The 27,887-nt window shown below is 38.8% G+C and overlaps 1 protein-coding gene across 11 annotated transcripts in view; it reads right to left on the bottom strand.

Moving 5' to 3' along the window:
• The window catches only part of FREM1 (FRAS1 related extracellular matrix 1), a 156,291-nt gene that overhangs the window by 19,263 nt on the left and 109,141 nt on the right, over nucleotides 1-27,887 (bottom strand). For 5 of the 11 annotated variants that reach the window (XM_073228485.1, XM_073228489.1, XM_073228488.1 and 2 more), the window contains 7 exons: nucleotides 24,842-25,256; nucleotides 19,991-20,192; nucleotides 19,127-19,271; nucleotides 9,878-10,007; nucleotides 7,217-7,289; nucleotides 1,782-1,931; nucleotides 51-289 (listed from right to left, as the gene is read on the bottom strand). In XM_073228485.1, the coding sequence (XP_073084586.1) occupies nucleotides 51-289; nucleotides 1,782-1,931; nucleotides 7,217-7,289; nucleotides 9,878-10,007; nucleotides 19,127-19,271; nucleotides 19,991-20,192; nucleotides 24,842-25,256 (1,354 nt within the window). Of the gene's footprint in view, nucleotides 1-50; nucleotides 290-1,781; nucleotides 1,932-7,216; nucleotides 7,290-9,875; nucleotides 10,008-19,126; nucleotides 19,272-19,990; nucleotides 20,193-24,841; nucleotides 25,310-27,887 lie in introns of those variants that run through there. The other 6 variants (XM_073228486.1, XM_073228494.1, XM_073228493.1 and 3 more) reach the window with 6 other exon arrangements.

Below are 27,887 nucleotides of genomic sequence, written 5' to 3'. Positions count from 1 at the left end.
CTTTTAATATATACACCATACATCAAATCCCAGGTGGTACCCCCCCTTACCGTTTTGCCATTCCCTTGGGTCTGAAGCTTCACTGGTGAAAGATCTGTAGGATTAAAGCTCCACAGGCTGTGCCCTCTGATGACTGCTAGTTGCTTGGAAGATGGAAGGAGTCTCCTTTCCAGAGGAGAGGAACCAGAAGTGGTAGGTGAGGAAGACCCTGGGGACAGTGGGTGCCAAATGCCCTTCCCCCCTGCACTGTGCTGGTCTGTGTTGAAGGCATATGAAGGATGGCACTGTCCTGGAGGCATGAGAGATGGCAGGTCAGGTCATTTTACACAAACAGCTAAGTGATCACATCAACACAGCGCCTGGAGCAGCCTGTCATTAAACTTAGATGGATGGTTTTCCCACCAGATGGGCCTTTTTGCTATTTGCCAGAAACTCCTTTCCTCTTCATCAGTTTCCATGCAGGAAAGCTGTGCCCTTCTGCACATCTACAGGGTGATTATAAAGTCATGAAGCTGATTTCACAAATTACAAATGAAAACCACTGTCGTGGTATTATAATCATGCTGTATACTTGGGAAATAGTCTCGCTTCTCTTCGTATTATAGCACTCCTCAGTACCTCAGATGTATTCTGTGATCAAATATCATTCCACAACCACTTCAAAAGTGCTCATCCTTTCCCCAGACTTCTAGGGGTAGAAGCTGAAGTTGTTTGAAATTGTCAGTGAAATCAAATAACAGTTATAAAAAAATTAGCATTCAACTATTACAGAACAAGGATCCAATAAATCTTCATGATGACAATTCTACTGGAAAGAATGCCAACTTATAAGCAAAAAATTCTATACATAGAACCCTCACCTGGATATTTTACACTCAATGTGTAAAGTATATGTTTCACATATTTTGTGTGCTTAATGTGACCAGAAAGTTCTACTGATAAAAAATTGAATTTGGTGAGGAGAAGCAGGGGGAGAGATGTTGATATATGAGTCGTATAAAGGAAAGAAGATAGTTTCTATGTTTATTAAGGATAAGAAAGAGAAGGGGAGATAATAGATTTCAGATAATGAAAACTTATGGATCATGGGGCATAACAGGTATAAAAATGGGGTATAAGGCCAAACATGATAACTGGACACTGATCAAATGCTAAATAGACCCCTAAGTAGAAAGTATTTGGCAGAAAAAAACCAGAGTTCCAAGTACTGTGTTTCATCTTTACTTTACTTAGTTCACAGGTTGTTCTTCAGCGCATTCTATCCAGGACCTATTTGGCTCTGCAGCCCAGGGTTGGTCATTAATATTCTCCAGCTGCTCCCGAAGCCCCAAGCCAGCTGCATCTTTCACATCTATTTTTTTCTCCGATTCCTTCTTCTCTTAGAATTTTCCTGGTCACAGTACAGTGGGGGCTCAGATTTTAGGCATTAAGAGCTCTCTTTAACAGAGGAAGATAATTACAACCCTCCAAACTCGGGGAAAATAATTGTCGATAGATTCTCACCAACATTGTTTGCCCCTTGGTGAGAACAACAAACGGGGAGGGAAAAAAACAACTATGGCGCTGACTTGTTGCTTTTCTCCAGCGATAGTTCTTAGCAGGAGGAAAACCACATGAAGCAGAAACGAGAATAAAGGGCCTACATCACGACTGAGGTTGCTTTCTTGACAAGAAATGAAGCATTTTGATTTGAAGGCGTTATCAAGCATGTTGGCTGTTGAAAGCAAGCAGCTAAAGTGCCAGAACTGCTCCTGATTTCAAGATGAGGATCAAAAGAATACCTCCTTTTGAGTCCAAAATTTTCACCGCAGCTTTTGTCTTAGTGCCAAGAACAGCATTCACAGGGGAGTTCAGAATTACTTCAAAGACCTCATCATCTTCCTCTAATCCGTCATAGGTAATTGCTATATTCCACATCTTAGTTGACATTCCTACAAGAAGTAAACATTTTAATTACTCTTTAATTGCTATTTCAATCACCTAGGTGTCAGAGAAATATATTAATTAACATGTCTACAGCTAGGCTGCAGTAGCCTGAGTGAGCTATTGTACTGCTACCGGCTCACTGAAGTCCTGCTGTTCTCTCAAATATTATTAAAAGACCACATTTGTTCCTGGACAATGATGATTCCGTTTAAATGCAAACACTGTAACAAAAAGGTAAAAAAGCTGCATTATGCAAGGGGTGAACAAAAAATGGGTAGTAGATGAGATCCAAGACTTATTTTTTTTCCTAATCTGCCCCTTCTCAAGAATAAACAAGTACTGCAATATTAAAACCTTAATAGTTTATAAAATCTTAAGCAGTTGGTGTGACAATTAAAAGTGATTATTGGATGGTACTTCATACTCTTCATGGAACCCTTGAAATGATTGATTTCTGTAGACAGCTGCCTCCATCAGCTGCCTACTTCCTGAGAGCCTTCTAGCCTGAATATGCTTTATCTGGTGATGTTATAATATTCAGTAGTTTGATATCCTTCTAGAGAGAATTTATGGGCTGGAATTCCGGAAATAGAGGCTTTTTTTTTCTTTTCTCGTTGTGTCTGCTTCTGTTCATGGAGTTAACAATCAAGCTTGGTTCATAGTAACTTTGTGAACTTAATACTGTAAACAGTTTTGACATTACAAACATATCCCCAGCCAGTCTGTCATCACTAAGGTGGGACACAAAGCAACCCCAGGAACGCCAAATATTAAAGCTGCTAGAAACTTCTAAAATGTTCTAATACTGACAGTTTCTATAACATAGATTACAGGACATCCCCTTGAGTTTATTTAGGAGAGAAAGTGGTGGTAGAAGAAAAGTACTGGTTAGCGCAGAAACTAGATTTAGTGGAGCAAGTTAAGGGGGAAAAAAGAAACTTGTAGCTTAATCTTCTAGGACTAAGTTTTGAAAACTTTATTCTGTCATTTACTCATTGGCTATTTGAGTGCCTTTATGCCCATAAACCCACCTATATAAGCAGTTAAACATTTTTTTTCCTAGCCTTCTCTTTTGAAAATCTGGGTTCTTTTCTCCCTGCAGTTTTCTAGAGATTTATGCCTCCCAATTGTGCAATCTATAGGACAGTCTTCTCGAAGTTGCACTGCATATAGACTTCATGATCTAATCAGTCTCCTCGATCTCCAACAGAATCCGATGGAAAGATTAAACTGTTCACTTATCCTACTCTGGCACATAGAGCAAAAAAATTAAGTGTACTTAAAATAAATGTTTTAAAAAATATAAGCTGATTGTATTTACTGAGTTAATACATCAATTACTTTTGTAATCTTGGCAAAAACAGATGTTGAAGCATCTAATATAAAAATCTATATAAGTCCCACCTCATGGATGGATGAATCAATTCAATAAAATACATATTTTGGATCTTTTATGTACTCACCTTTATTTTAGATGCTATGGAAAATACCCGAGGGGTAACATAAACAAATTCTGACATTAAGGAATTTAAACCCTCTTTGAAGAGACAAGATGTAAATACCAGAGAAGTCAATTCCAAGGCTATGTATGATTAGCTTCCAATAGATAAAGAAGAGATGGCAAGTATTATATGCATGTAGGCTCCAGAGCTGGAAGAATTCAGAGGGAGGAAATGGGAAACAACACAAGGCAGGAAGACGGCAAGGCAGAGGCCTCGACCAGGGAAGGCTGAGCAGATTGGCCGGCGGGAGTAGAGGTCATGTTAGTGAATAGGTGGTGATGAGCTTGCAATGGCAGTCTGTAGCCAGACTGCACAGAGCCCTGGACATTTGGTGGCTTCCCATAGGCAGTAGGGAAGCCTCTTGAAAGTGGATGTTTTAGAATAATGAAACAGAAAGTATCATGTAGGAAGATTTAGCGGCCCAGGCAGAGAGGCAGAGAGGCTAGAAGTTGGGAGACCACTGACAGCTGTTACAATAAAACTGACATGACAAGATAAGTCATGGCTGCACAATGAAGAAAGCATATGAATACTGAGATTTTTAATATCCAGGAAACTGTTTTAACTCTGATAGCCCACAATATTAAGCATTATTCAAGTAGAAATCCTATACAAAAAAAGTATTTCCAAGCCCAAACCAACTTCTCTCTTTAAGAATCAAAAAAAATTACAGTGCCTCTTCAAAAAAATCCTTAAAGTTTTTGTAAGACCTTATGGAGTAGAACCACATGGTTAGAGAAAACCCATTCCAAGTTTCATTTAACTGTTTCTGATTTGTTTGCCTGCATTTCAGCTTTGTGTCTGTGCCTACCAGGTGTGCACATAGAACCAACTTCTCTAGGTTAATGAGATTGGAAGTAGGGACTTTCTTGGTTTTTCTTTTTCCTTCCTCTCCCACTTTCAAGGTGCAAAGTAGTTGTTAAATCACTGAGATTACCAATAATTTCAGAAGGCTTGAATAGGCCCCCTAGTCCCATAAAACAAAAGGTGCTGAAGAGGAGGCAGAAGGTGTCACTTTATGCAGATACACTCCACTTTGCAGAGTATGTCAATTCCGGGGTTTTTTTTCCTGCAAAGATTTCACTCTTGAAAGACATATTCTCAGTTTTATTTAGTAAATGGCATTTTAGAGATCTGTTCATTTGGAAAACATTTTGACTCTGAGGAATGAAGTCCCAATTAAGAATGCAGCAAATCTTTCAAGAATATATTCTCTTAAAAGAAAACAATAATTTCCTTAAGAATATTTACATTTCCACTCTCAAAATTAGTTACAATAGCTGAATGCAAAGTAGGATTAAGTTTTAGTTTGGTACAATGGCTGCAAGCTTTTATGAGTATATGGCTCACAAGACTGAGAATCACAAAAGGAGTTTTTCTCCAGCTCCTTCCCAAGAGTTCTTAAACCTTAAACTATCCCACTATCTTTTATTTCTCACTCTCTGTTTCTTCATCAAACATGGAAGCTGCTGTTTTTAAAGAAATGAACAGTTTATTTTAGGAAAAGGGAGTGAGGGAGGGGATGGGAACACCAGACCCAAAAGAGACAAAGACTGACAATCTGGGAGGAAATAAAAATTTACAGAACCTGTGAACACAGGGAACTTTAAAATTCTCCAAAGTAAGACTTCAGTTTTGAAACTGTTCCTGGTTAAGAAGTTCCAAAACAATGAACAGCCAAGTGTTGTTTCTTTTTAATTTGTAAGATATGTTTTTTATTCTTAAAATGTCTAAAGTGCCACTACAATCATGACTATTTAGAGCCCCCAGAAGTCATTAGCATCTACTTAAATCAGCATGTAAACACTTCTAGACAAATGGGTGTTTAACTTATCCAGTGGAATCTCCAAGAAGTAGATTTCGGAGACACCTACAGTGTGGTACATTCTAGTTCCTATCAATTCAAACAGAGCACCTGGTGAGCTTCTCAGAATCTACTGAAAGCCAAAATCACTCTGATCTTGTGACAAACAAACCTCAAATAATAAAGATGACATATGGCAAAGACTCTTGGCTCTCAAAAAGTAGAAAGGTGGGCACTGCCTTACCATGAGGCACATAGGAACAAAGCACAGATGCATCCAATCCTTTCATCTCAGGGTTGACCAGAGCACAGGAGGGTAAACATCAAATACGTGATGGCCACAGCTATTCTCACCAAGTGTGGTCAGCCCGAGGAACAAACTTAGGCAAGTCACAAACTTAAATATCATAGGAAGGAGGCCAATAACAATATTTGGGTTATCACATGTCAAATTTATGGCTCATTGTCATAGGTTGAATTGTATCACTAAAAAATCCATATGTTGAAGTCTTAATTCCCAGTACTACAGAATGTGGCTTTATTTGGAAATAGGGTCATTACAGATGCAATTAGTTAAAATGAAGTCATACTACAGTACATCCCTAATCCATGATGATTTGTGTCCACAACAAAAGGGGGAATTTGGACCCAGGCACACATGCAAGGGGAACTCCATGTGGAGATGAAGGCAGAGACTATGTGATGCAGCAGAACCAAGGAACGCCATGGATTCCAGCAAACCCCGGAGCAAGAAAGAGAGGCTGCAACAGACTCCCAGTCCTAGGAAGGAATCAAGCCTGATCAAGGAATCAACCTTGATCTTGAAATTCTAAACTCCAAAATGGTGAGAAAATAAATCTTTGATTTTACCCAGGGCAGCCTTAGCAAACTAATAGTTAATCAAACATGACAGTTTTTGTGAAATACAGAAAGGCATTTCTTTCTACATTTAACATAAGGTTGTCGATTTTGCAGTGGTGATGGATTTAGGTTGTTTCGTTTTGTCTTTGCTGGAAACATCATGTGTCAGTGGCAGATAACGGCACGAGTTTTGACTTGGTGGAGTGTTCTCAGGGCAGCTCGTCTGCAGAACACAAAGCCACAGCCCTGGCTGCGTCTCAAGGCCTTTTCCATTTGCCCTGGGACAAATTCAGGTCCATCTCAGGCCACTTGGAAAGAAACAGACCCACGCACTAGGTGAGCATGAGCCACCTGCCTCCACCTACAGAAGCCAAGGAAAGAAGGCATGGCTCCAGCCTGGGTGCTTTAGGCACAGTACTGCAAAAGCATGTCAGTCCTTCCAGCCTGCCATCCCCTTCTTCTTCGATTGGCTCAGAATACCATCTCCCCTGGGAAGTCTTCTAGGATTTTCACTAGCCAGAACAATTGCCCATCCTTTGGGTCCCAATGTACATTTAGTGATTTGTTTTTGTGTTTCTATCTTCCACACAATAAAACATTCTTGGGAGTAGGCACCATACTTTTATATTTCCTTTGTACCTAGCAAAATTTTCCCATGGACTTAGAACAACATATGTGTCTTCTAATCAAATAATAATTTCCTCTGGAATCCCCTTGTATCAACCTATTTCAAGAAAGATCATTTAGAAATGCCCTTTAGGAATCCATGTGACTACAACATTCTGAAATTTTCCATTGAAATACGAAGCAATTAAATCATTTCAGCTTTGTGTCAGGCCTTTGAATAATTTTTAAATGACATTTCTTCTGGATTTTTCACATTTACTTTGATATTTTATATGTGTTATTTATCATGATCCTTCTTCTCATTTTAAATAATATTCATTGTAAAAAAAAAATGTGAGGGGTAAAACCTCCAGTCCAAACTGATCTTTCCTGGAGTGGGATGATACAGTTCCCTGAGGAGTTTCTAGTTGGCTGAAGTTACATAATATTCTGTCTCCTCCACAGTCTCCAGACTTACTAACAAAAACATGAAACAAACTGTAGACATAAAACATACCTGGATCGAACTGAATTAGTTTAGATGGAGTCAGGGTGAAATCTTTTCCAACTGTAGCTGACACTTGGTTAACCTTAAGAAGGAAAAAGTGTCTTTTTTAATAGAAACAAATATTCTGTGAGAGAGTAACATCTAGTCATTTCTTATTAGAATAAACTCATGCTCTTATATCTGTTTTTAACACGAAGCTTTTTTTTTAAATCATGGTAAACCATTTTAGATCCAGGGTACACAGATTTTCCTTAAGTTGATTTTTTTCTTAGAGTAATATCAGTGGAAGTAAAAGTAAAGCTTTTTTATTTTTTGCTTCTCCTTTATAAATGATTAAGTTATTGGAGAAAATAAAGTGAATTTTAAAGAAGATTTTTCTCCTTGTTACGAGCGTCAGTCTCCTTCATTGACTGCCCCTGAACAGCAGCCTGGCTTTAGAAGCGGGCCTTAGCACAGAGGGCAGGCAGGGGAGGAGGGCCCGGGATGTGAGCCGCCAGCCAGCCGGGGTGTCCTGCAAGCTCCGGGGCCCTGGAAGCCTTCCGATTAGATGAACTAAAACAAGTCTGGACTGTTTTCCTGTCTGATGAAACCATCCTTCTTCACAGAAATGAATGAGAGCTTTGTGGGGATGACAGACCTGGTGAACAGTCGCACAAAGGCAATCCGCACCCAGAACTGCGGGCTTTTAGAGGCTCCATCAAGTAAATTGTTAAAAGAAAAAAAGAAAAGAAAAGAAAAGAAAAAGAAAAATCGTTCTAGCCTAAAGAGACTATTGGCTGATCTTCTGTTCTCTACCCTAGGGCTAAAAGTCAGAGGTGAGTTAAGGACTCTAAAGTCATGATCTTACCTTCCCCCAAAGAAGCCCAAATATATGTTAAGAATAATATCCTTGGCTGGTTCAAAAAAGAGGTCATCAAATGAGAACCCCGTGTAACCCTGTGCAATAGGGCACAGCTGTTCCTTTACAATTTTTTTAGACATTAAAGATGGTCAGGAAGTGGGTTAGTACATTTCTTCATTTTCATATGAATGAATGAAGCGCACAATTAAAAACTTAGAAGTTGCTATTTCTATGGCCTCAGGCATTATCTCCATATCTAATCAATCACCCTACTATCTACTAACGTGTTTGCAGTGGCAACATTTTGCTGAGGAAGGATATTACCTGCTAAGTTTCCATTTGCTCTTTGTCTACAATGCCAAGGCTCCTCGTGAACAACCTTTCATTGTGAAAAGGCAGCCCACTGTACCCTTGTATCTGCCATATGCTGCAAGTTACATTTCCCCACACGGTTCTCGCATGTGCAATTTCCTGGTATTTACCACCACTGAGTTTACAGAATCCTATGAAGAAAAGGAATGGTCTGACGCAAGGTGGTTGGAGAAGTCAGTCTGGTGAAGGAGCACAGTTCAAAACAAAGCAAGCTGCAGAGGTGAAAGTGCTTTTGCTTTCCTTGCTTCTATCTAGGCAAGCAGCCAAAAGCTCTAGTATTCAGAGACAGGCAGTGCTCTGGGTAGAGCTGTCCCTGAGGCTCAGGGCTATGTTTGATGCAGGCCTGCACACTCAGCTGGCAGGTTCATGGTGTGCATTCTGCTTATGTAGATAGAAGGTCCTAGGTCACACCATGCATGGTCTGTCTACCTGGTAGGGTGAATGGTGTGTGGCCCAAAACTCCAGACTGGAGCATATAATGCTTTCTATAGAGAATCAGAGGATTATCAGAGAACCATCCAGGCAGATTCTTTCTTTTTTCATATACATTCCACCAGAAAATTGTAGGGCATACCACGTTGGCTGATTTTTGTAGTAGCAATAAAGCACCCACAGACACCAGAAAAAGAGTCTAAGCCCACTGGGAAGATAAATACTGAGTCAGAATACAGTAGAATTAGGTGCACAAGGTTCTGAGGGTGAGCTGAATTTATTTTCATCATCAAAACTTAACAGAAATGCCATTTTCCCCAAAATCAGTGCCCTTTTCATTAGACTGGGGAGGGGAATCATTAAGGCTCATTTGTCATTGTTAGTAAGTAAAAGCTTTACATGCTCTCTTTCCCTTGAAGTGCTATTGTGATAGCGACTCCTAAAAAAATCCCTCAATTCAAGAAGCCATAGGTTGTGTTCCATGAACACGTCAATGAAGAATAGCAAATTGACTAATCCAAAAGTGATTTCTCAATCTTCTTTATATTTCAGGGTGTCTGTAGTGATATAAGCTCTCTTAATTCTGCATACTTGGGCACTCTTAAGATAGGTTTGTCCCCCAATTTTCCTTATCTAAGACCACAGGAACTAATCCTGATGCATACTAAGAAGAAGGCATTTAGGGACTGAAATTTGCTGAGTACCTCAAAGAATGTCTTGCATACAACTTTTCTTTCCAAAGCAGAGTTAGGGCCAAGTTTACTAGGTGGGATATATCTCCATGTGAAATCAAACTTCCAGACTTAATGACCAGATTTAAAACTAAAAATGGGTTAGAGCATATCCAGGAACAAATGAAGCTGTATAAAGGATGGAGGGACAAGGAGATTTTATAATTAGAACCTCCTGAAGGGTGGGGCACTTCTGCTGTTTGAAATTTCCTTGGTTATTTTCATTTTTTTTTGAAGGAAATAACCAAAGCAACCTACACTTTGGCTTGACAGCTTACATTTTAGAGTTGTTACCTTTACACTCACAAAAGCCGAGTCCATGGAATATCCCCTTCTGGTAATTTCCAAGGGCAACACGCCCACATCCTCACAGACCTGATACTCAGTCTGTGACCATTCAACATGAGACCACTTCAGTTTCAGACTGTGCATGGAAGGAAAACAAAAGGGAAAATTATAAGAAATGCATATTAAATGCCATAGAGTCCTCTGCTGAGTAGGAGACTGAAGCCCTGGCTCACATTGTGGCGACAGAGGTGGCTCATCAGCTCGCACTGATGCTAACGATCCTCCGTGTTTGTTTTGTACGTCTTAGTTCACAAATAACTTTCCCTAACACCATCTCATTTGAGGCTTACAACACCATGAGGTAGAGCACTAGAGTTCCCATTTTACAAATGCAGAAACTAAGATTAAAGACTGTCAGAGGTCCCACAGTTCTTAATGACAACAAAAAGGGACTCAAACTTGAGTGTTCTGAAGGGAAAGGATCCAGCAGTTGTGAGGCTCAAGGAGACATTCATTTTTGGAAGGGACTTTGATATGAAATCTTCTCTCTTATTTCTTGGCCTTCTTTATCAGTGCAACAAGAACTTTCCAGATACAATTCTTCTCTGAATTTGGGTTCAGTTTAATAACAAGGTAACTTGAGGATGTGTCTAGGAATTAAATGTGCATGTGTTTTATAACTTATCTGTTGCTTCTTTTGTGAATATGAAAAAGCTGTACTCAGATGTACCTTGGGTGCAGCTATACAACTGAATAAACCTTATAAATAGAGGGTGGTCTTTCTCCCCACAGTATGTTTTGGAGGAAAATATAGTGAGTCCAACATCTGATGGAAACTGTCTCCTTTAATCCTTATAATATGGACAGGAATTCTTTTTCCAGTAAAGAAAACTAAGCCTAAGAGAAGCAAAATAACCAGCTTAAAGGCAAAATGCTAAGACAAAACTAATAGATATTTGAGATGAAATTCCTAGCATAAACCTGAAGTCAGAAGTCCTGTACAATTATTCTCCCCAGTTACAGTTCTTCATGACTCTTCTTGTTTGAGCTCAGAGGAACACATTTTTATCTTTACCTTAAGGTATTTCCCTTTTTGGTGTTAGAAAACTTGAAATGTTGCACCTAAACATTTCTCTCCACACATTACCTTTTCTACCCCCTGTAACCTTCAACAGTATAAAAGACACAAGCAATCTTCACTATGATCACTTGACACACTTCCATTGTTTTGGTTTTATGCATTTCTCTTTCCTTCTATATTCAAAAAAACCCCAGTGGTTGTCTTACTGAATTCCCAAAATTCCAACTGGATTCAGGCTCTTTCCTCAGGGTTTCTTAATTTACTTTTTTACCATTTTTTTTTCTTACAGAACTAGACATTCTGGGTGCCACCATGTGACGCATGGAGATCACAAATTTCACAGGGCTCTCCAGACTTTCCTGGGGACCATGCATGTTAGAAAGTAAGTTTACCCTCTAATAAGCATTTTATGTCCTTGTACCAACCATGTGTCACTGTTATGTCCTCTAGATTAAGCTGGCTAGCAAAATAAACCCAATAGCATTGTCTCCTACTCCAAGGGCCAGTGGACAAAGGTAGTATGGAATTATTGGAAAGGTTCATGAATCTATATGAACATAGATGTTTATTCAATCAATAGATCTGAAATTTATTGTTACTGGCATGCTGGGCTTCATTAAATTTTGACATGAAAACAGGATCCTTATATTTTAAACTACTGGGTTATTCATGTATCTTTGATACAACAGAATTCAAATCTGGAATGACAGATCAAGAAACAAATAAATGACTGCTTAAAGAATCATAAGATAAGAGGAAACATGTATATTACAAATGCCTATAGAAATGCCATATTGCAAAAAATTCCTAAAGGTTCCAGCTAAATGAGAAAGGGAAAAAAAATCAGCAAGAGGGATTGGGGAAAGACAGAAGAGAAAGTAGAGCAGTGGGAATGAGTAAATTAGATCAATATGGGTGGACTTTAGCCAAGTCTCGGTAGGGTTCAAATGAGTTTTAATGTCCAGTCTTTTGAGAATCCATCCATTGCTGATGCTAAACAGGACAAGCAAAAATTCATCCATGTCACTCTGCTGACCCAGGTGACCTCAAGGATGAAAACTAAATGCAATTTGATTGATATAGATCCATAAGGGGACCATACAGAGTGCTGCTCATGTTCAAAACATAAAGGGTTATGGGGGCTCTCTTGTCCCCTCCTGGCATGAGCCAGGAGCTCTGTCCTCTCACTTTATCTCTAAATAAAAGCCTCTGCCTTGCTCTCCTAAAAAAAAACATGAAGGGTGATGGTGGTGGAGAACATGTGTGCGTTTCCCTGATGTAGACCGTTACATATGCTTAGACATTAAGTTGTCATTACACATTCCTTAAAACTAGTCACTACAAATAGAAGAGATCTATTGAAAAGTCAAGAAATTTAAGCCAGGCAATATATTTCCCAGACAAATATTTAAATGGCAAAGCACCTGCATACCTACAGGACAGGTGCAACACGTTTCAAATGTGGTTTTTTGTTTTGTGGTACCGTATTTGAGATCTTTCTATGCTGAGACTGTGGTTACTTAAATTCTACACAACACCTGGAAGAAAAGTTAAGAAATATAGTCAATCACTTGGGAATTCTCCCTACCAGAAGCCACACAGCTGTATGCTTGGCATCATGTAGGTAACCAGATCCTGAAGCCCGTGAGAGAAATTTGGAAAGTTCTGGATGTCCAAGTGTCATGTAGACAAAGGTTCAAATCTTCACATTTTAAAGATCCCTCCCTTCTCCTATTACCATTGAATAAAGCTCATTCTAAGGTCAGAACTGAGGTTTATGGACATACTTTATGAGAAATCCACATGGAAATCATTTCAAGTTATTTAGCAGGAGCTGAGAACTCCTTCAGCCCCTTCATCAGGGTCCCTCGGCCTTGACTATTGACATTGGGGCCAGATAGTGTTTTGTTGTGGGGAGTGTCCTGCGCACTACAGAACATTTAGCGGTGTCCCTGGTCTCCATCCACTAGATGCAGTCACACCACTGCCTACCTGTTTCCACGATCAAAACTGTTTCCAGATGTTTCCCAATGTCCCTGAGGAGAAAGTCATCCTCAGTTGAGAAACACTTTCCTAAGTGATTCTGGGGTACTCATCACAATGGAAAATTTGATTTAATAAGAAAACTAAATTTTGGTTCCCAATAACAGCTACTGTGAATATTAGACATTGGATGGAGTAGAAGAAATTAAACTGGATCCTGGTTCCTCAGCCATGCAATAATTCCATGTCAGGTGCAAGAAAAGCTAGGTGTTTTGTTTTGGGGTGGGTTTGGCTCCATTTTTATGCTTCTTTTGTTTTGCTTTAGCACATACTTTTCATTTATATATTGCCTTGTTATACTTTATATATTCATGTAAGCAGGGATATATCTGTAAATGTTTTAACAAGGGACTCTCCAGAGGAAAGGGGTGTGTGTGTACAATAGTGTAATACTGGTATAAGGGTGTATAGCACATAACTTTAAGGAATATTATATATGCCATATTTTTTATTGTTGATTTCATATAGTCAATTGATGCTCAGAGGATATTTTTGCTAATTTTTCCAAATTAGCTTTTGTATGCATGCAAGAAAGTTATTTAATCTTCCATTTTAAAATTACAATCCATCCCCAAAGTCCAGCATCTATGATTATGATGATCCCCCTTATCCTGACCAGTTTTCTCATTCTGGGAGGTACATATCACATGTAACATACTATGTAATTTACTTAGATACTATATATGCTCCAAGTAAACACGAGTCTTTGATTCACCAGATGGATTCCCAAGTCCTCTTGGGAGTGACTGGAACATAGTAAGTGTTCAACAAATACTTGTTAAATGAATGAATGACTCTTGTTTAGCCTGTGGTTAACCAAACTAAGTTCACCAGAGAAATATTTTTTCTCCACAGCCCCATTAACATCATATTTCACATCATTTTTAAGTGCTAGCCTAGATGATTCTCACATTTTTTTCTAGCCCTTACTCTGGATTCTTTGGCTATTACTGGACTTCAGTAGAAAGAAAGATGGCACTGATACAAAAGCATTCTACCAGGAAACATGATTTCTTAACACACATGTATGCTATTTCCCAAGGTGTGTATGTGCTTCCCAACATTTGGCAATGCCTAAAGAAAGCTGTGATGCTCACACCTGGAAAGAGGATGATACTGGCATTAATGGGTAGAGGTCAAGAATGCTCTTAAACACTGTCCAATGCACACAATCCAACCACAGCAAAAGTATCTGGTCCCAAATGGCAATAGTGCTGAAATACAGTCAAAAACATATACTTTCTGATGTTTTCTTTTTTGGCTACCTGATTCATTATAGGAACAATGAACTGAAAAAAACATTTGGGATTAAAGCTCCAGTTTGGGATTTGGGAGAGTAATCTAGGTTAAAGAGAGTATGTGAAAAGGGTACACAGCTGCTCAATGCCTCAGTTTCCTCACTTCCCAAAGTACAATAATGATGAGTCTGTACTTCAAAGGGTGTTAAATGAACCTTAATGAATAGTCACAAAGTATCTTCAGTTTCTCAATGAAAGGTTTATGGAAGCTAAAATGGTGATTAATTATTCTTAAACTAGATCCTCACTTACAGTCAAGTAGCATATGACTAAAGAAATTGAAATATTAAAAAATGTCTTTCCAAGTACTCAATCCAAGACATCCATTCAAAGACGATGCTATTAATCTCCATAATGTAATGCTATGAACACCTGTGTTTTCATTTTTGCCTTTCTCTCATGATAATGGGGAAATCGTGTTTAGTCAGGAGGTAACATAGTGAGAACCCAGAAATAAGTGCTTTGGAGTTAGGCACATCTTGCAACCACTTATTAGTGTGTGATTGTGGTCAGTTACTCAGTCCCCTGTGGGCCTCAGTTTTCATTATCCTTAAAAGGAGGAAAATTCAAATCATGTCAAATGATGAAAATTAGTATTTGTTAATATGTATAAAGCACCGATACATAGTGGGTGCTTAATAAGTGCCATTTCTCCTGCCTTCCTCTGTGCTTCCCTAGATCTAGTCAGGAGACAAATACTTTAGCTTCTGGCTTGTAGGTAGTATGAAAGCTTTACCTAGTCAATACTTTTAACCTTTTGCCCTTTCAGGTGTTTCATAAAAGTTACTAAAACATTGCAAAGTTTTCCTGCTAGAAATTCCTTTTCTTTTTTATTTCTTTTGTCCCCTGTCTTTTAAAGCCAAGAATGAACAACAGAACAGTTAGAATGAGGGTAGCCAGAGGGAAGAGGAGAATCAGGGTGTTGGGAATCATGCAGCAGCTGGAGAAGCAGCCCCTGAGCTGTGAACATCAGCAAGGGACACCTTTTCTTTTGAAATGCCCTTTTTCCCCAAAGTTGGTTGCATTCTGTTGTCTGCAAAGGTGTTTTTGATGAGTGGCGTGGATCCTGTGTAGCTTACTTTGGGAGTTCTGCAGATCATTTTGAGATTTGAGCGGAACCAGAGAACAGACATGAGCTTGTGAGTGAGTCAGGCCGAGGCATGAGCCAATAAGGGGAGCACTCACTCTGAGGCTAGGAGGTCAGGGTTCACTTTCAGCTCTCCTACTCGTGCACTTAGTGACCTCTGGCCAATTACTTAAATGCTTTTAGCCTGATTTCCTTGTAACCCTCAGAGGACTGTGTTTTGCAGATTAAATGGGACAACATACATTAAAGCACCTAGTGCAGTGCCTGAAATTTAGGCACTTGGCCAAATCCAAATCTTAATGCAAATTTCCATGTATTTCAATGTTGTAAAATAATTTCTATTTACAATGCAATGTCTCCCAAATATATTCCATGAAAAATTCATTTCATGAGCTACTCTGGGGTGGAGTGGTGGAGGTTTCATTATCAAATGAGGTTGAGATATGCTGCACACTATATCCCACTCTCAGAGATTCTAATTCACACAAACGTCTCCATGATTCTGGGATGTGATGCAGTTAAACAACATGCAAGCTAGCTAGCTAGCAACAACTTGATTAAATCAAGATATCCTGACTTTTTTCTCTAATGGAATTATCTGTTGACACTTCAGGATTGATATTCTGTAGAACTCTGCAATAGCAAAAATATCAGCCCTCAAGACTCAAGGACAATCCCATTGAACATAGGTCCTTCTTGTTCTTTGAAAGAGTTTCCTTTTGGTTCCAGATTACACCCAATGGTCCCTTTAGTTTTCACCCCTTCAAATAGGCAGAATATTAATGCAACAATCTTGCCTAAGCCAAATAAGAACACAAAGTTGCACAGCATTTAGCTTATGATTAACATGCATATTGATTATACACTTTGTGAATCATCCCATAATCAATTTGTAATTAGAGATGGGCTTTAGCTGATAACCACATGGTTCTGGGACACTTGCAACCACACAATTGAGCAATAACAGTAATCACTATCACAAGTTACAGACTTTAAATATACAAGATGCTGTCATTTGTTTTACCTTATTTATTTCTCTAAACAAATGTCTTATTGCATCCATTTGACGGATGAGATAACTAAGGCTTGAACAGTCATCAAGGTCAATGGCAGAGTCAAAGCTCAAACCCTGTTCTTTGGCTCTAAGTTCAGTGGTTTATTATTATTTACACCATAATTTCCAATGTGTTGGACATGGAGTGCACATTAAATATTAATATCTATAATTTACATTTTAAAAAACAACTAAAACTTAAGGTCCTTGACAAGTAAGTATTCCTCCTTTCTTGTTGGATGGGTGGCCAATGACTAGAGGGAAGGGAGATAAGTCTGCTGGCTGCTCCTTACCCTTAGCATACTCATTTAGAGTGAGGAAGAAGTTCTTTATTGCAGTGAGGAGGAACATGCACTCTAGAGCTGTATTTCCTGCGCCTGCATCACAGTTCCTTCACTAATCAGCTTCATGTGATTGGAGAATTCACTTCCTACCTCCATGCTTCAGTTTCCTCACCTGTAAATTCTGGATTATGATGGTGCCTAACTCATAGGTGATTGTCATGATTAAATGAAGAGCAACCCAACAGAGTAGAAAACAGTCATATGATAAATGCCTATGATTTACATTATACATTAACTAGGTTCTTGTTGGCTGCCTCAAGAAGGCAGACCATTGTTCATAACATTGTTTCTTACTGGAAAGATGTGTTTTCTTGTTGCAAAAAACATCTATGTACAAAGGAAGTTTGGGTCAGCTCCACCATTCCAAACTTACGAAGATTAATGCTGAGTCATTTCTGCCACCCCTGGCCACTCTAAAGAAGACAACCTAATATATGTCAGAATCAAATCAAAATTAATTTAGAACTAACTCTTGGTAGGCATATTTAACATCATCTTGTTCTACTGGCTCCGATCATTTCAGGCTGCCTTAGAAATATCTTCAGCCTTGGTTATGAAAATTGATATCCAGCACAAGCAGGAACCTATTTAAAATAGCCTCAATTAAAGTTGTAAATTCTTCTATGATTCTCCTATGAAAATTTCAGGGTTATTTAAAAACATAAACCATCTTTAAAAGCAATGTCCTTGGTAACAATGAAGAATGAAAAGGGCAGTATCAACTGCTTCATTAGCTCCACTGCAGATAGAAGAAGTTCTCCGTCAGCTATGCTGTGTTCACATGTGGAGGACCAGAAGTCAGCATGAGGCTGTAGCAAGACTCATCAATATTCTTATGTTTTTTAGTTGAACTATTAAAAAGCAAGTGAAACCAATTTATGAATGTTTTGGTAGCAGGATTTTTTTTTTTTACATGTTCTTTAAAACTGGGAGACAGTTGTCTGAAATTGCAATTAGGCAATACACTTTCTTTTTTTTAATTGAAATATAATTGATATACAATATTGGTTTCAAGCACACAACATAATGATTCGCAGGAAATATATTTTCTATAAGGACTGTAATCCCAAAGAATCATTTATTTTAGATGAGAGTAGTTTAATGAGTGGTAATCATCCATTTTAGGTTTAACCTCAAGAAAATATTTTCATGTCAGAGGCCAGATCTTCCTTCCTCATGCCTATTTCCCAGTTCCTAATATTATGCAGGTGGCAAATAGTAGCCACTCAATAACAATCTGCAGTTATAAATCTGGGCCCTGCTATACTTTATCAGGGTAATGGAGGTGGGACCCTGGAATGCATTTTGTTGAGGACGTTTTTCTAACAATAACTACAGAGACCTCTGCTGGCAAGTATTGGGACTACAAATCAGGATCCCAAAGAGAAAGCGAGAACGAAGAGCACAGAGGTGAATTTCTCAGTTCTTTGTCCGTATTCTTTTCTTTCTTTGTTCATATTCTATTTAAAAAAGCCTATAAAGGGGCTGTACTCACTTACAGTGTGTAGTTTGACTAGAATATTATATACATTAAAACTAGGATAAATTAACAACTTCTCTTTGAAAAAGAAAAGGGAAGGGTATCAATTTTAAAAAGAAAAAATACAGCACAAGGAGGACAGGACTGATTAACCCTTCTGTGATCATCTGATAACTGGCAAGTTATTCAAGGTCTACACTCAAGAAAGCCCTAGAATAGGGACCCATTAAGCGAAATTACTATGGTCTATTAATCATGTTAATTTTGAGAATTTGTTACTCTTGTTACTCTGAGGGTCAAACACTTTAAACAATTTGTAAGGTTCATTTAAAAACTCCCCAAGTCAATTTTACGCTTTATACTGTCTTCATCTTACCTATGACAGGATTACTAACTTTGTGCTTTGGGGCTGGAAGGCGTTGGAATGGAAGAGATGTTTGCTAACCTTTCCTGACTACCTCATTCTTCCCACTCCAGAGAGTTTAGCCTATATTTAGGTTCTAACGCAGTCCTGGAGCGACCTCTTGCTGCAGGATTTATACAAGCGCCTGCAAGCTCAGTCTGGATGTTAGTGACTTGTCAAGACAGAAACCTCTCTGCGTGTGAAAGTGTACGCATCTACATGCGTAATATGAATAACCCAGAACTCTACAACTTAACTTTTTAATATTTCCGGACTATGCAAAGCTACTGGCTTTCCCATTATCAAGCAGCGATGGAAAGAAAATTTCCTCTCCAAAATAAATTCAATGAGCTTGCGAAATCCATTTATCCTCTTAGATTCTGTTTGACAAAGAACATATCACATTCCTATCAGATACATTCTGGGCGTTATATGCAGGGCTATTGATTAAGCAAAATAATTTACATTTGAGGAGTGGCAGAGTTCCCTGTGGGGTCCATGATTTGAAACTCTATGACGTCTGAATTAACTTCCAAAGATGGGTTTATGATGTAAACAATGGTCTTACTGTTTAAATCCTTTTGGATAAATTTCTCACGGATAAATTCACCTACAAAAAAGAAAGAAATTAATTTCATGGATGCAAACAAAATATTTAAAAAGAGCATACCTAAAGTTGAATGGCTATGTTATTATAAACAGCTTTAAAACCAGCCAGAGTAATTTTTTAAGGGAGTTGACATTATTGCAACCATCTTAAAACTCATATTCAAGGAATTTATATTAGAATATAAAATGTACTGTCTCAGAAATATGCCTTAAAGAAAATATAAAAATAGAGGGAGACTAGGTAAATATTGCAATAAAATCTGTAATTCTGTGCCATCCTTTTTAGCGACATATTTTGATCATCGCCTTCATAAAGCAGAAATAATATACAATCCAGAGAAATCATGATAATAAAAAAACAACCAGAACTTTTTTAATGAACTGACTCCATTTAGAGTTCATGATAGAAAAAAATTAGTCACAAATATGAATTTGTTCCTGACACTGTGTTCCACTGAATATATTACAATCTGGCTATTAAAAACAATTGTAAATAATAAACAGCTGCGTATCAGTATCTGGTTCTCCCACTCAAGATAAATTTAGGGAAGCTCAGCTTCAAGCCTTCTTTAGCGCCAATATTGATTTATAAACTGCATCTATCAGTAAGCCCTGGGGAGTGTTTACCAAATGGGCCTACACTTAATTAAATTACTCTCTAGCACTGCCAGCCACTGGGTATTTTAAAATGAGCAATTAAAGGATTAAAGAAGGCAGTACCTGTTGTTGTGTTCTCCAGATGTCCATGTTGGGGGCCTTGTAAAATCTTAAAGATGATCTGATCATCATTGGTGTCAGGGTCCGAAGCCTTCAACATGCGGGAAGTGATGTAAATCCCATAACAGCCATTTTTCAGGAGCCCCACTTGAGAAGGGGAATGCAAATATGTGATGTGAGGGGCTGTTTTGTCCAGCTGGTCCACCTGCATCATCAATAATTACATACAACGTTATATAAAAAGCTTCTCAACTCCTTGCAACATAGGGCTTTAATGTCTAACAACAACAAACTCTCCCAAATTTCAGATTCTTCATCCTCCTCGTTTGTTAATTTCTGCTAAAGGCAGTCTTGTTGTCAACTTCCTCAGTACATACAGTGCTTGAAACAGAGATCACCTTTCCATTGTAAACTTTGACCGAACTTTATTTATTTGCCCATTGTCTGCCTCCCTTTAGGACATAAGCTCCCTGATGGGGGATCTCATGCCCCGCCCCCTCTTTCCTGCACCTGGAACAGTGCCTGAACCAAAACTGAAGCTCGAGGAATATTTGTTGAATGAACACATTAAAATTGACCCAAGATTGTACTGCAAACTTAATGTTAGCTCCACAGAAGGATTACTCCATTTTCCCAGTATTTGGTAATTTACAGAAACAAAATTTTAATGGTTTACAAATGCACTGAATATCTTTTTGGTTTGTCTTTGTTCAAATAGAAAAAATGTTGAATACAAATTAAAACATCTCAGGGAGAAAAAAAGTGAAAGGTGATTACTTGCAGGCATTTGCATATTTGTTTCATTGAGGATGAGAGCCAGGTAACTAAATAGACAGAGTCAATTTGTGAAGACATGGATAGGCAGTTACTCATGGGTGAAAGACAGCACAAACTGTACAAAGGGCCTCATTCAGGTATAGTAACATCCACCTTGCAAATGACTGTTGCAGGTAGGGATGGAGCAGGTCTGGATGGATTAGCACAACTCACCACTGATACTACAAAACAGGTACAAGAACACTATCCTCATTCCTCTCATGCCTAATCATTCAGTTCTTATGATGTTATCATTTACCCAAAAATAATACTGTTGTAAATCTTAGTTCCCCCTACCAAAGTAAAGAAGTGTTGATAAGATATATATATTATAATATTGATAATATATATATATTATATTGGTAATATATATATATTATATATGAAGATAAAATAAACTACTGTTCAGCTATTAAAAAGAAAAAGAGGTAGGATAAACTGATAATGAATAATTTCCACAACCTTGTGTTAACTGGTAAAAACAAAAACAGCAGGTTGCAGAATAGGATATGACTATAATACAATATTTTTGTTCAAAACAAATACATACATTTGTTCATACAGACACAGACAAAATTCTAGGAGCATTTACACAAATTGTTCACGTGCTTTGGGGTGGGAAAGAATTACCACTCCTCTTATGTGTATTTCTGATTGGAATTTTGTAACAATCAAACATTTTTTTCCACTCAAGTTGGCAAGATTTTTTTTTTATTAAGAAACATAATCCTACCTAATCATATCTCATGTTGGTAAATGTTTGGAAAAACAGACATTTTAATATTTGGCTGGAAGGGGTGCAAATTAGTGAAAATTTCTGGAGGGAAATTGGGCATATATGTATATTAAAAATGTGATATAATTTTATCCAAAACTTTCACTTTTTGAGCATATCCCACATAGTTAGATGTGCACACAAAAAATATGTGTGTATAAATATATACATACACACATGGATATTCACTAAAATATAATTTATAACAATTAACAAAAATTCCATAAAATACAAAAGTCCAACAGGAGATTTATAAGCCATTTCTACCTGATACTGAGTGACATGTAGCCTTTAAGACTTATGTGTTCAAAGAAGATTCAGTGACATAAATGAAAATTTCATAGCATGATGAAGAGTACAGACAGGCACCATGCATTATAGCACATATAATATTATCTCACTTTTTCTGTTGCACAGAATACAAGAATGGAAGGAAGCCCCCAAAGATAGTTTTCTTTAAGTGGTATGATTGCAAAAGATATTTTTCTTGTCCATTTCTGTAGTTTACAAATTCTTTACAATAAACAATTATTTTATAAACTGAAATAACAACAAAAGTTGTTTTTTCAAAAGTTACAGCCATTCTCCTCTGCACAGTGTGGATGGCAACGGCAGATCCGTGAGAATGGGTGGGAGGTACGGGACCAAGTAGTTACAGGTCCGTTAGGGGAGAAGCTCCTACAACCCCGGTGGCCAGCAGGAGGGATGGCCAATGGCAGGAGAGGAACAACAAACATACTTCAAGCCATGTAGAAACACTCAAAATTGATAAATAACTGAGTGTTAAGTGTAGTTTTGTTTGTTTTTTTAAATATTTTCCTTAAAAACTCAAGTGTTACAAAAGGAATAAATGCCTGCACTGATTTGTTTTTGTTCTTTTTAAGTTGGTATTAAAACTCTGGTTACATGGTTCCCTGCTGTTTTTTTGGTCATAAACTTATTTAACTTTCCGTTAAATGACTTCTTATTAAACTTCTCATTTTTTCAAAAACAGGTCTTCTGGCTCAGTATATCAGAAGCATTTTTAAATGCTGGGGTACAAATTTTTTGTCTTTTTTAAGGGCTACATCCCTATAAAAATTTGTGTTGGATTTACTGAAAACCATGTCAGACATGCCTAAACTGTAGAAAGCAATGACATGGTCCTTTCACCCCCATTACCAGCTCCAGCCCCAGCCTCTTTTAAGGACAATTATAAGAATCCCTGCAGCCAGACTGCAGTATTTGGTCAGACAGACATGGTCTGCCACATGAAGCTCAGATTGTGTCTGCTGAGACCTATGAGATGCACCTGTGTTTTGCATTTGTTAGGTCCAGTAGCTTTGACCTTGCTTACCCAGGTTGGAACTGTAAGAGTAGGATGCCCATGTTTGGGACACTAATTTGAATGAACTCATCACTTAGTGGTGGTTGACATTATACTGTCTTATCAGGAAAAGCTCTTGAAGGCAAGAGACAGTGGGGAGTCAGTCATTTACTAAACTGCTTGACCTCACTTCTCAGGGAAACCAAGGAGGTCCAGGAGTTCTGAGAGAAAATCTGAGGCTTTCCTTGTGGTTTTTTACACATAATGATTTTTTGTTGGAGGAGGACAAGGAAAGCCTTGTACTTTTGATGAGAAAGAAACTTTACAACCTATATCCAACATTTTCCTATTAGTGAATTCTGCAACTTCCAAGAAATAACTTTCTCACAAGAACATGGTGTTAAAGATGAATGTTGGTGTTGGAAGAGACCTGATTTAAATTCTGGTACTCTCTCCAAATTCTGCCCCTAACAGAGGTAACACCAGGCTAGAAAACATCATCAAACACCAGGCTAGATGTTGCTGCAAAGGTATTTTTTAGAGGTGATTAACATTTTAATCAGTAGACTTTAAAGAAAGCAGATTACCCTCCATAGTGTGGGTGGGCCTCACCAAATCAGTTGAAAGCCTTAAGAGAAAAGACTGAGGTCTGCTGGAGAGGAAGGAATTCTGCCTCTAGACTGCCTTCAGACTCCAGACTGCAACATCAACTCCTGCTGGAATTTGCATTCTGCTGACCTACCTTATAGATTTTGGACATGTTGAACCCCACAATTGTGTGAGACAATTCCTGAAAATCACTCAATCAGCCTTGCTCTGTCTCTCTCTGTCTCTGTCTCTGACTCTCTCTCCCTTTCTCTAGTTCTCCATCCTAACTGTTCTGTCTCTTCTGGAGAACACTGACAAATACAGAGACTAAAGAGCAAGAGAAATTATGATTATTTTATATATTTTATATGAAGTAAGAGACAGATTTATATCTTTTTTACTGTTGGTGAAGTGTGCAGAACAAGATGAATTACATCCAAGGAAGAGTGGATTCAAGGGTTTAAGAGCTATAACATACTTGACGTGTTTTGACTGAAAAAAGAAAAACACATAAAATGCCCTCCAAAAAACACTGTAGTAGTCAACACAAATGTGGCAGTGTAATGTCATACAAAGGACACAGAATTTGGGATCAGAAGGATGTGAGGTTTTTATGTGTGTTTGATCAAACTACGTAACTTCTGAAAAAATAAAAAATAAAATGGTGTTAAACATACCTCAGGATTTTTATGAGATTTATGTAAAGTATTTCTGACCTACAGTTAACACTCCAAAAACTGTAGGTGCTGCAATTATTTTCCTGTCTTTATTACATGTATAATATTGATATTACCTTATAACTTTTCATATTAAATATTTAAATTAAAAACTATTAAATTTAATAGTTTTCATAACTATTAAAATGCCAGTAGGTGACATGGGCCAATAAGCACCATCATAATAGCATAGTTAGATATTAGAGTGGAAATTTCAAGATACTGAATATCTAATATTCAACCCATATGCTATGCCTTGGATACCTATTCTTATTTGATTCTCACCACAATGCTGTAAGGCATGTTTTTCAAAGAAGGAAAAGTGGAATCAGAGAAGTTAAAGAACTTTCTTAAGGACACACAGCTAATAAATGACAGAGCAGGAATTCTAGCCAAGGAGTGTCTGACTCCAAAGCCCAGATTTTTTGTTCCTTTCTGTACTACCACCAACTCGGAAGGCCAGTCATTAGCCCACACACAGGGACTACTTTGTACTGTTCATACTAGGCGGCCTGGTGCCTGCTGAGTGCCTGACCTGCTGCAGATGTACAGTACATATCTGAATGCAGGAAGGAAGGGAAGAAGGAACTAGTTCTCCTTGAAGTCATTTTCTCCACACCTATGGCAATGAGCTGAGTATTTGTCATACTTGCCTTGATGGTAAATGAAACAGGTTCTTGCCACACTCTCCCATCCATAACAAAGCCTTGGTTTGTTCTATCTGTGGCCACAAAAGTGAAGCGGTCCAGCTGCGAGTCCCCTCCCAAGTGCCTGTAGGCCACGTTCCTGCTGTCCACATCCTGCTGGGTGAAGCCGTGCTGAAGCAGCATGGTCCCGCGCACATAGAGCTGGCCATGCTGTGGGAACTGGGCCAAAAGGAAGGTGAGCTTCTCCACCGGAGTGTCGGGGTCCGTCAGCTGAAGGAGGTCAGCGGTGAGCAGGCCCGTGGCCCCTTCTGCCAGCCTCAAACCCTTGTTCCTGGTCACCGTGGGTAAGGCCCTGTCTCCAGTCTCCAGTGTGATCTCGAACACCCCGGGCTTGGTCTGCAGTCCGTTGCTGATGATAAATCTGGCAAAGAGAGGCAAGGTAGCCTTCAGCATGGATTCATGTGTCACCATCTACTGGAATGAAATGATAACAATACACACCTTTACTAAAGGACATGTGGTGTTGGGACTCAAATGGGAACACAAGGACAGATATTTTAGGACAGTGTTCTATCCATCGAACCAGTCACTATGTACCACACAAACTACCTGCCTTCTACACCATCTACGCACAAAGTATTTTCTCAGCAGCACTGACAGTAGCCAGGGGTGGAGCAGGCTAAATAACTCTGCCACTATTTCTCAAGCTCATCACTGCTTAGTGTAGTTCCTTGCCCTGAGTAAGAATTTCACACCGACTATACCCACTGCATGAGTTTGAAGAGTACACTCATTTTATGTATTTATAATGTTGCCATTGTGTTTTCTTAGCGGGTATTGAAAAAGTTAAAATAGAGTGGTTCTCTATTTGCTACCAGACCTCTGTATCAAAATGTGCTCCTGTGGACAGTTTTAAACCAGCTGTTTATAGTTTAGCACAAATTTAAGCCTTTTATGAAAATTACTATTAGTATTAATGTTGAATTAAAGACTTTGCACTCCATTAAAAGCATGTTACATATTGGGTGGAGAAGGGAAGGGGATCAGCAGCAAGAAGGTTAAATGGGAATCCAAGTCACTGTCAGGGGCTCCATCAGAGGCTGCCATTATGAGCACCTGATCTTCACTTTCCTCTCTGGAGATTCGATTCTGAAAGTGCCAGACCAGGTTGTAGAAGCTCAGCCTCAGGAAGCCACATTTCTCCACGAGTGCATGACCTATGTGAGGGCACCTAAGATATCTTATGGTCCAGACTGTCCATCTCAGACTCCTCCCTGCCCGATGATGAGGATCTAACCACACCAGAAATGGGCAGCCTGCCATCAGACAGATGGGAATGAGGGCAACCAGGCCAGGGACCATATAAGAGTAAGAAATATGTTTACCGAGGCCACTGTTCCCAGCTGGGACACCAGGGCAGCTGTCTGCGCTGGCCGAAAGCTAATAAACCAGTGGTGCAAAGGAAGCAATTTCTAAACACGACCTGATCAAACAGATCGTTTCACTTCCCCAAGAAACAATGCAAACTACGCCCAGGCGGAGAAACATTATCAGAGGGGAAGGCAGGGTAAATGGTCATGGTTGGCTGCCCAGTCAAAAGAAGCCTAGCAGAACAAGTGCAACAAGGCCAAGTTGTTCATGTCTGCAAAGGTTACCAGATGATCTTCCAAATGCTCCCCTTTTCCCTCAAAGAAACCTCCATAATATATTCTCAAGTTAAAACAACGGTGCCATTGCTATGATAACATCCATTCCAAGGATAAGAGGCTGGTGGTATTGAGCTAGTGGTCCCGTCTGTGTACCCGGTGTGTTTAATTTCCTTTATTATGCTCCTGTATGAAGAGATACAGCCAAGATGACCACTGTTCTCATGCGATCTGGGGAATGACTCTCAGATTTGTCTGGGGTGCCTGCCTGGTCTGATTTTACCATTACCGTGGTGCTTTCAAGCTTTCTGTATTCCCTGGCAATAGAGTTGGCTGAAGAATCTGCCATCTGTCATGGCATTTAAAAGATAAAAATGGAAATCATAAACAGAGCCAGTTCCTCAGAAAAAAAAAAAAAGTCCAGCCAGCATGTCAAAATGGAGGACATTAGCATGTTCTTTTAGTACCCGGCTGCCAGCAGCTGAAGTCAGCTTGCTAATCACTTGGTGTCATCTGTCCTAGGACACGCTGCCAAAGCTTTCTTCCAGGCCAGCAGCGCCAAACAATGCAGGGGAAATTTATGAGCCACAAAATATTTTTGTGGAAGGTAAAATCTGACCATTAAACTCCCCCATTTAATTAATGCTGCCGTATCTTACATTAAAAAGAGAAGGGGGACAAAATCCTCTGCCACAGAATTTCTCTCTTCCACCCTGCCAAATTCCTTGCCAGATTTAACAGCAAGCAACATAAATTTAGGTGATTAGATTGGTTGCATATATTTAATTTTTAAAAAGCACCATGATCACACTTCCATTAAAACAGGTTTTCAGCGTTGGTGTAACACCATTTGACAAACAGCACAGTGGTCCGTGATCGGGTTAGTAAAATGACAAGATTAAAACGAGGGTCTTCGGCAGATGCTAGGCTCCTCCATTATGAATATGTAAAACTGCTGGCCAAACACCAGAATGACACGTTGAGGAGGTTCCTTTGCACAAGTGCATATTCTCCACAAATTTTTGGTACAATGTTAAGAGCTCTTCAAAATGAGATCTTAGCCCAACTTCAGCTCTGACACTCAGTTCTGTTAATTTAGGCAACTTTCTTTGCCTCTTTGAACCTCAGTTTTTCATGCATAAAATGGTACCAAATCATGTCTCTCAAGGTGGTGGTATAAGACTTAACGCAAATGACATACAAGGAAGGGTCTAGTACATTGCCTGGTACATTACAGTTATTCAAGCAATATCAGCTTTCCTTCATGCACATGAAAGGACTGGAGTAAATCAATGCTTTTCATGGTTGATTTTCTCCCTATAGACTGTTTCCTAATATTGAGTCATTCAAACATCACTGTTAAAATCTTTGACATATTCTTTCATTATGGCTTATACTGTCCTCTT

The sequence above is a fragment of the Manis javanica genome, chromosome 2 (assembly GCF_040802235.1).
Source record: "Manis javanica isolate MJ-LG chromosome 2, MJ_LKY, whole genome shotgun sequence".
NCBI lineage: Eukaryota > Metazoa > Chordata > Mammalia > Pholidota > Manidae > Manis > Manis javanica.
The sequence above is the reverse complement of the archived record's forward strand: the minus strand, read 5'-3'. Positions and strand labels throughout refer to the sequence as shown.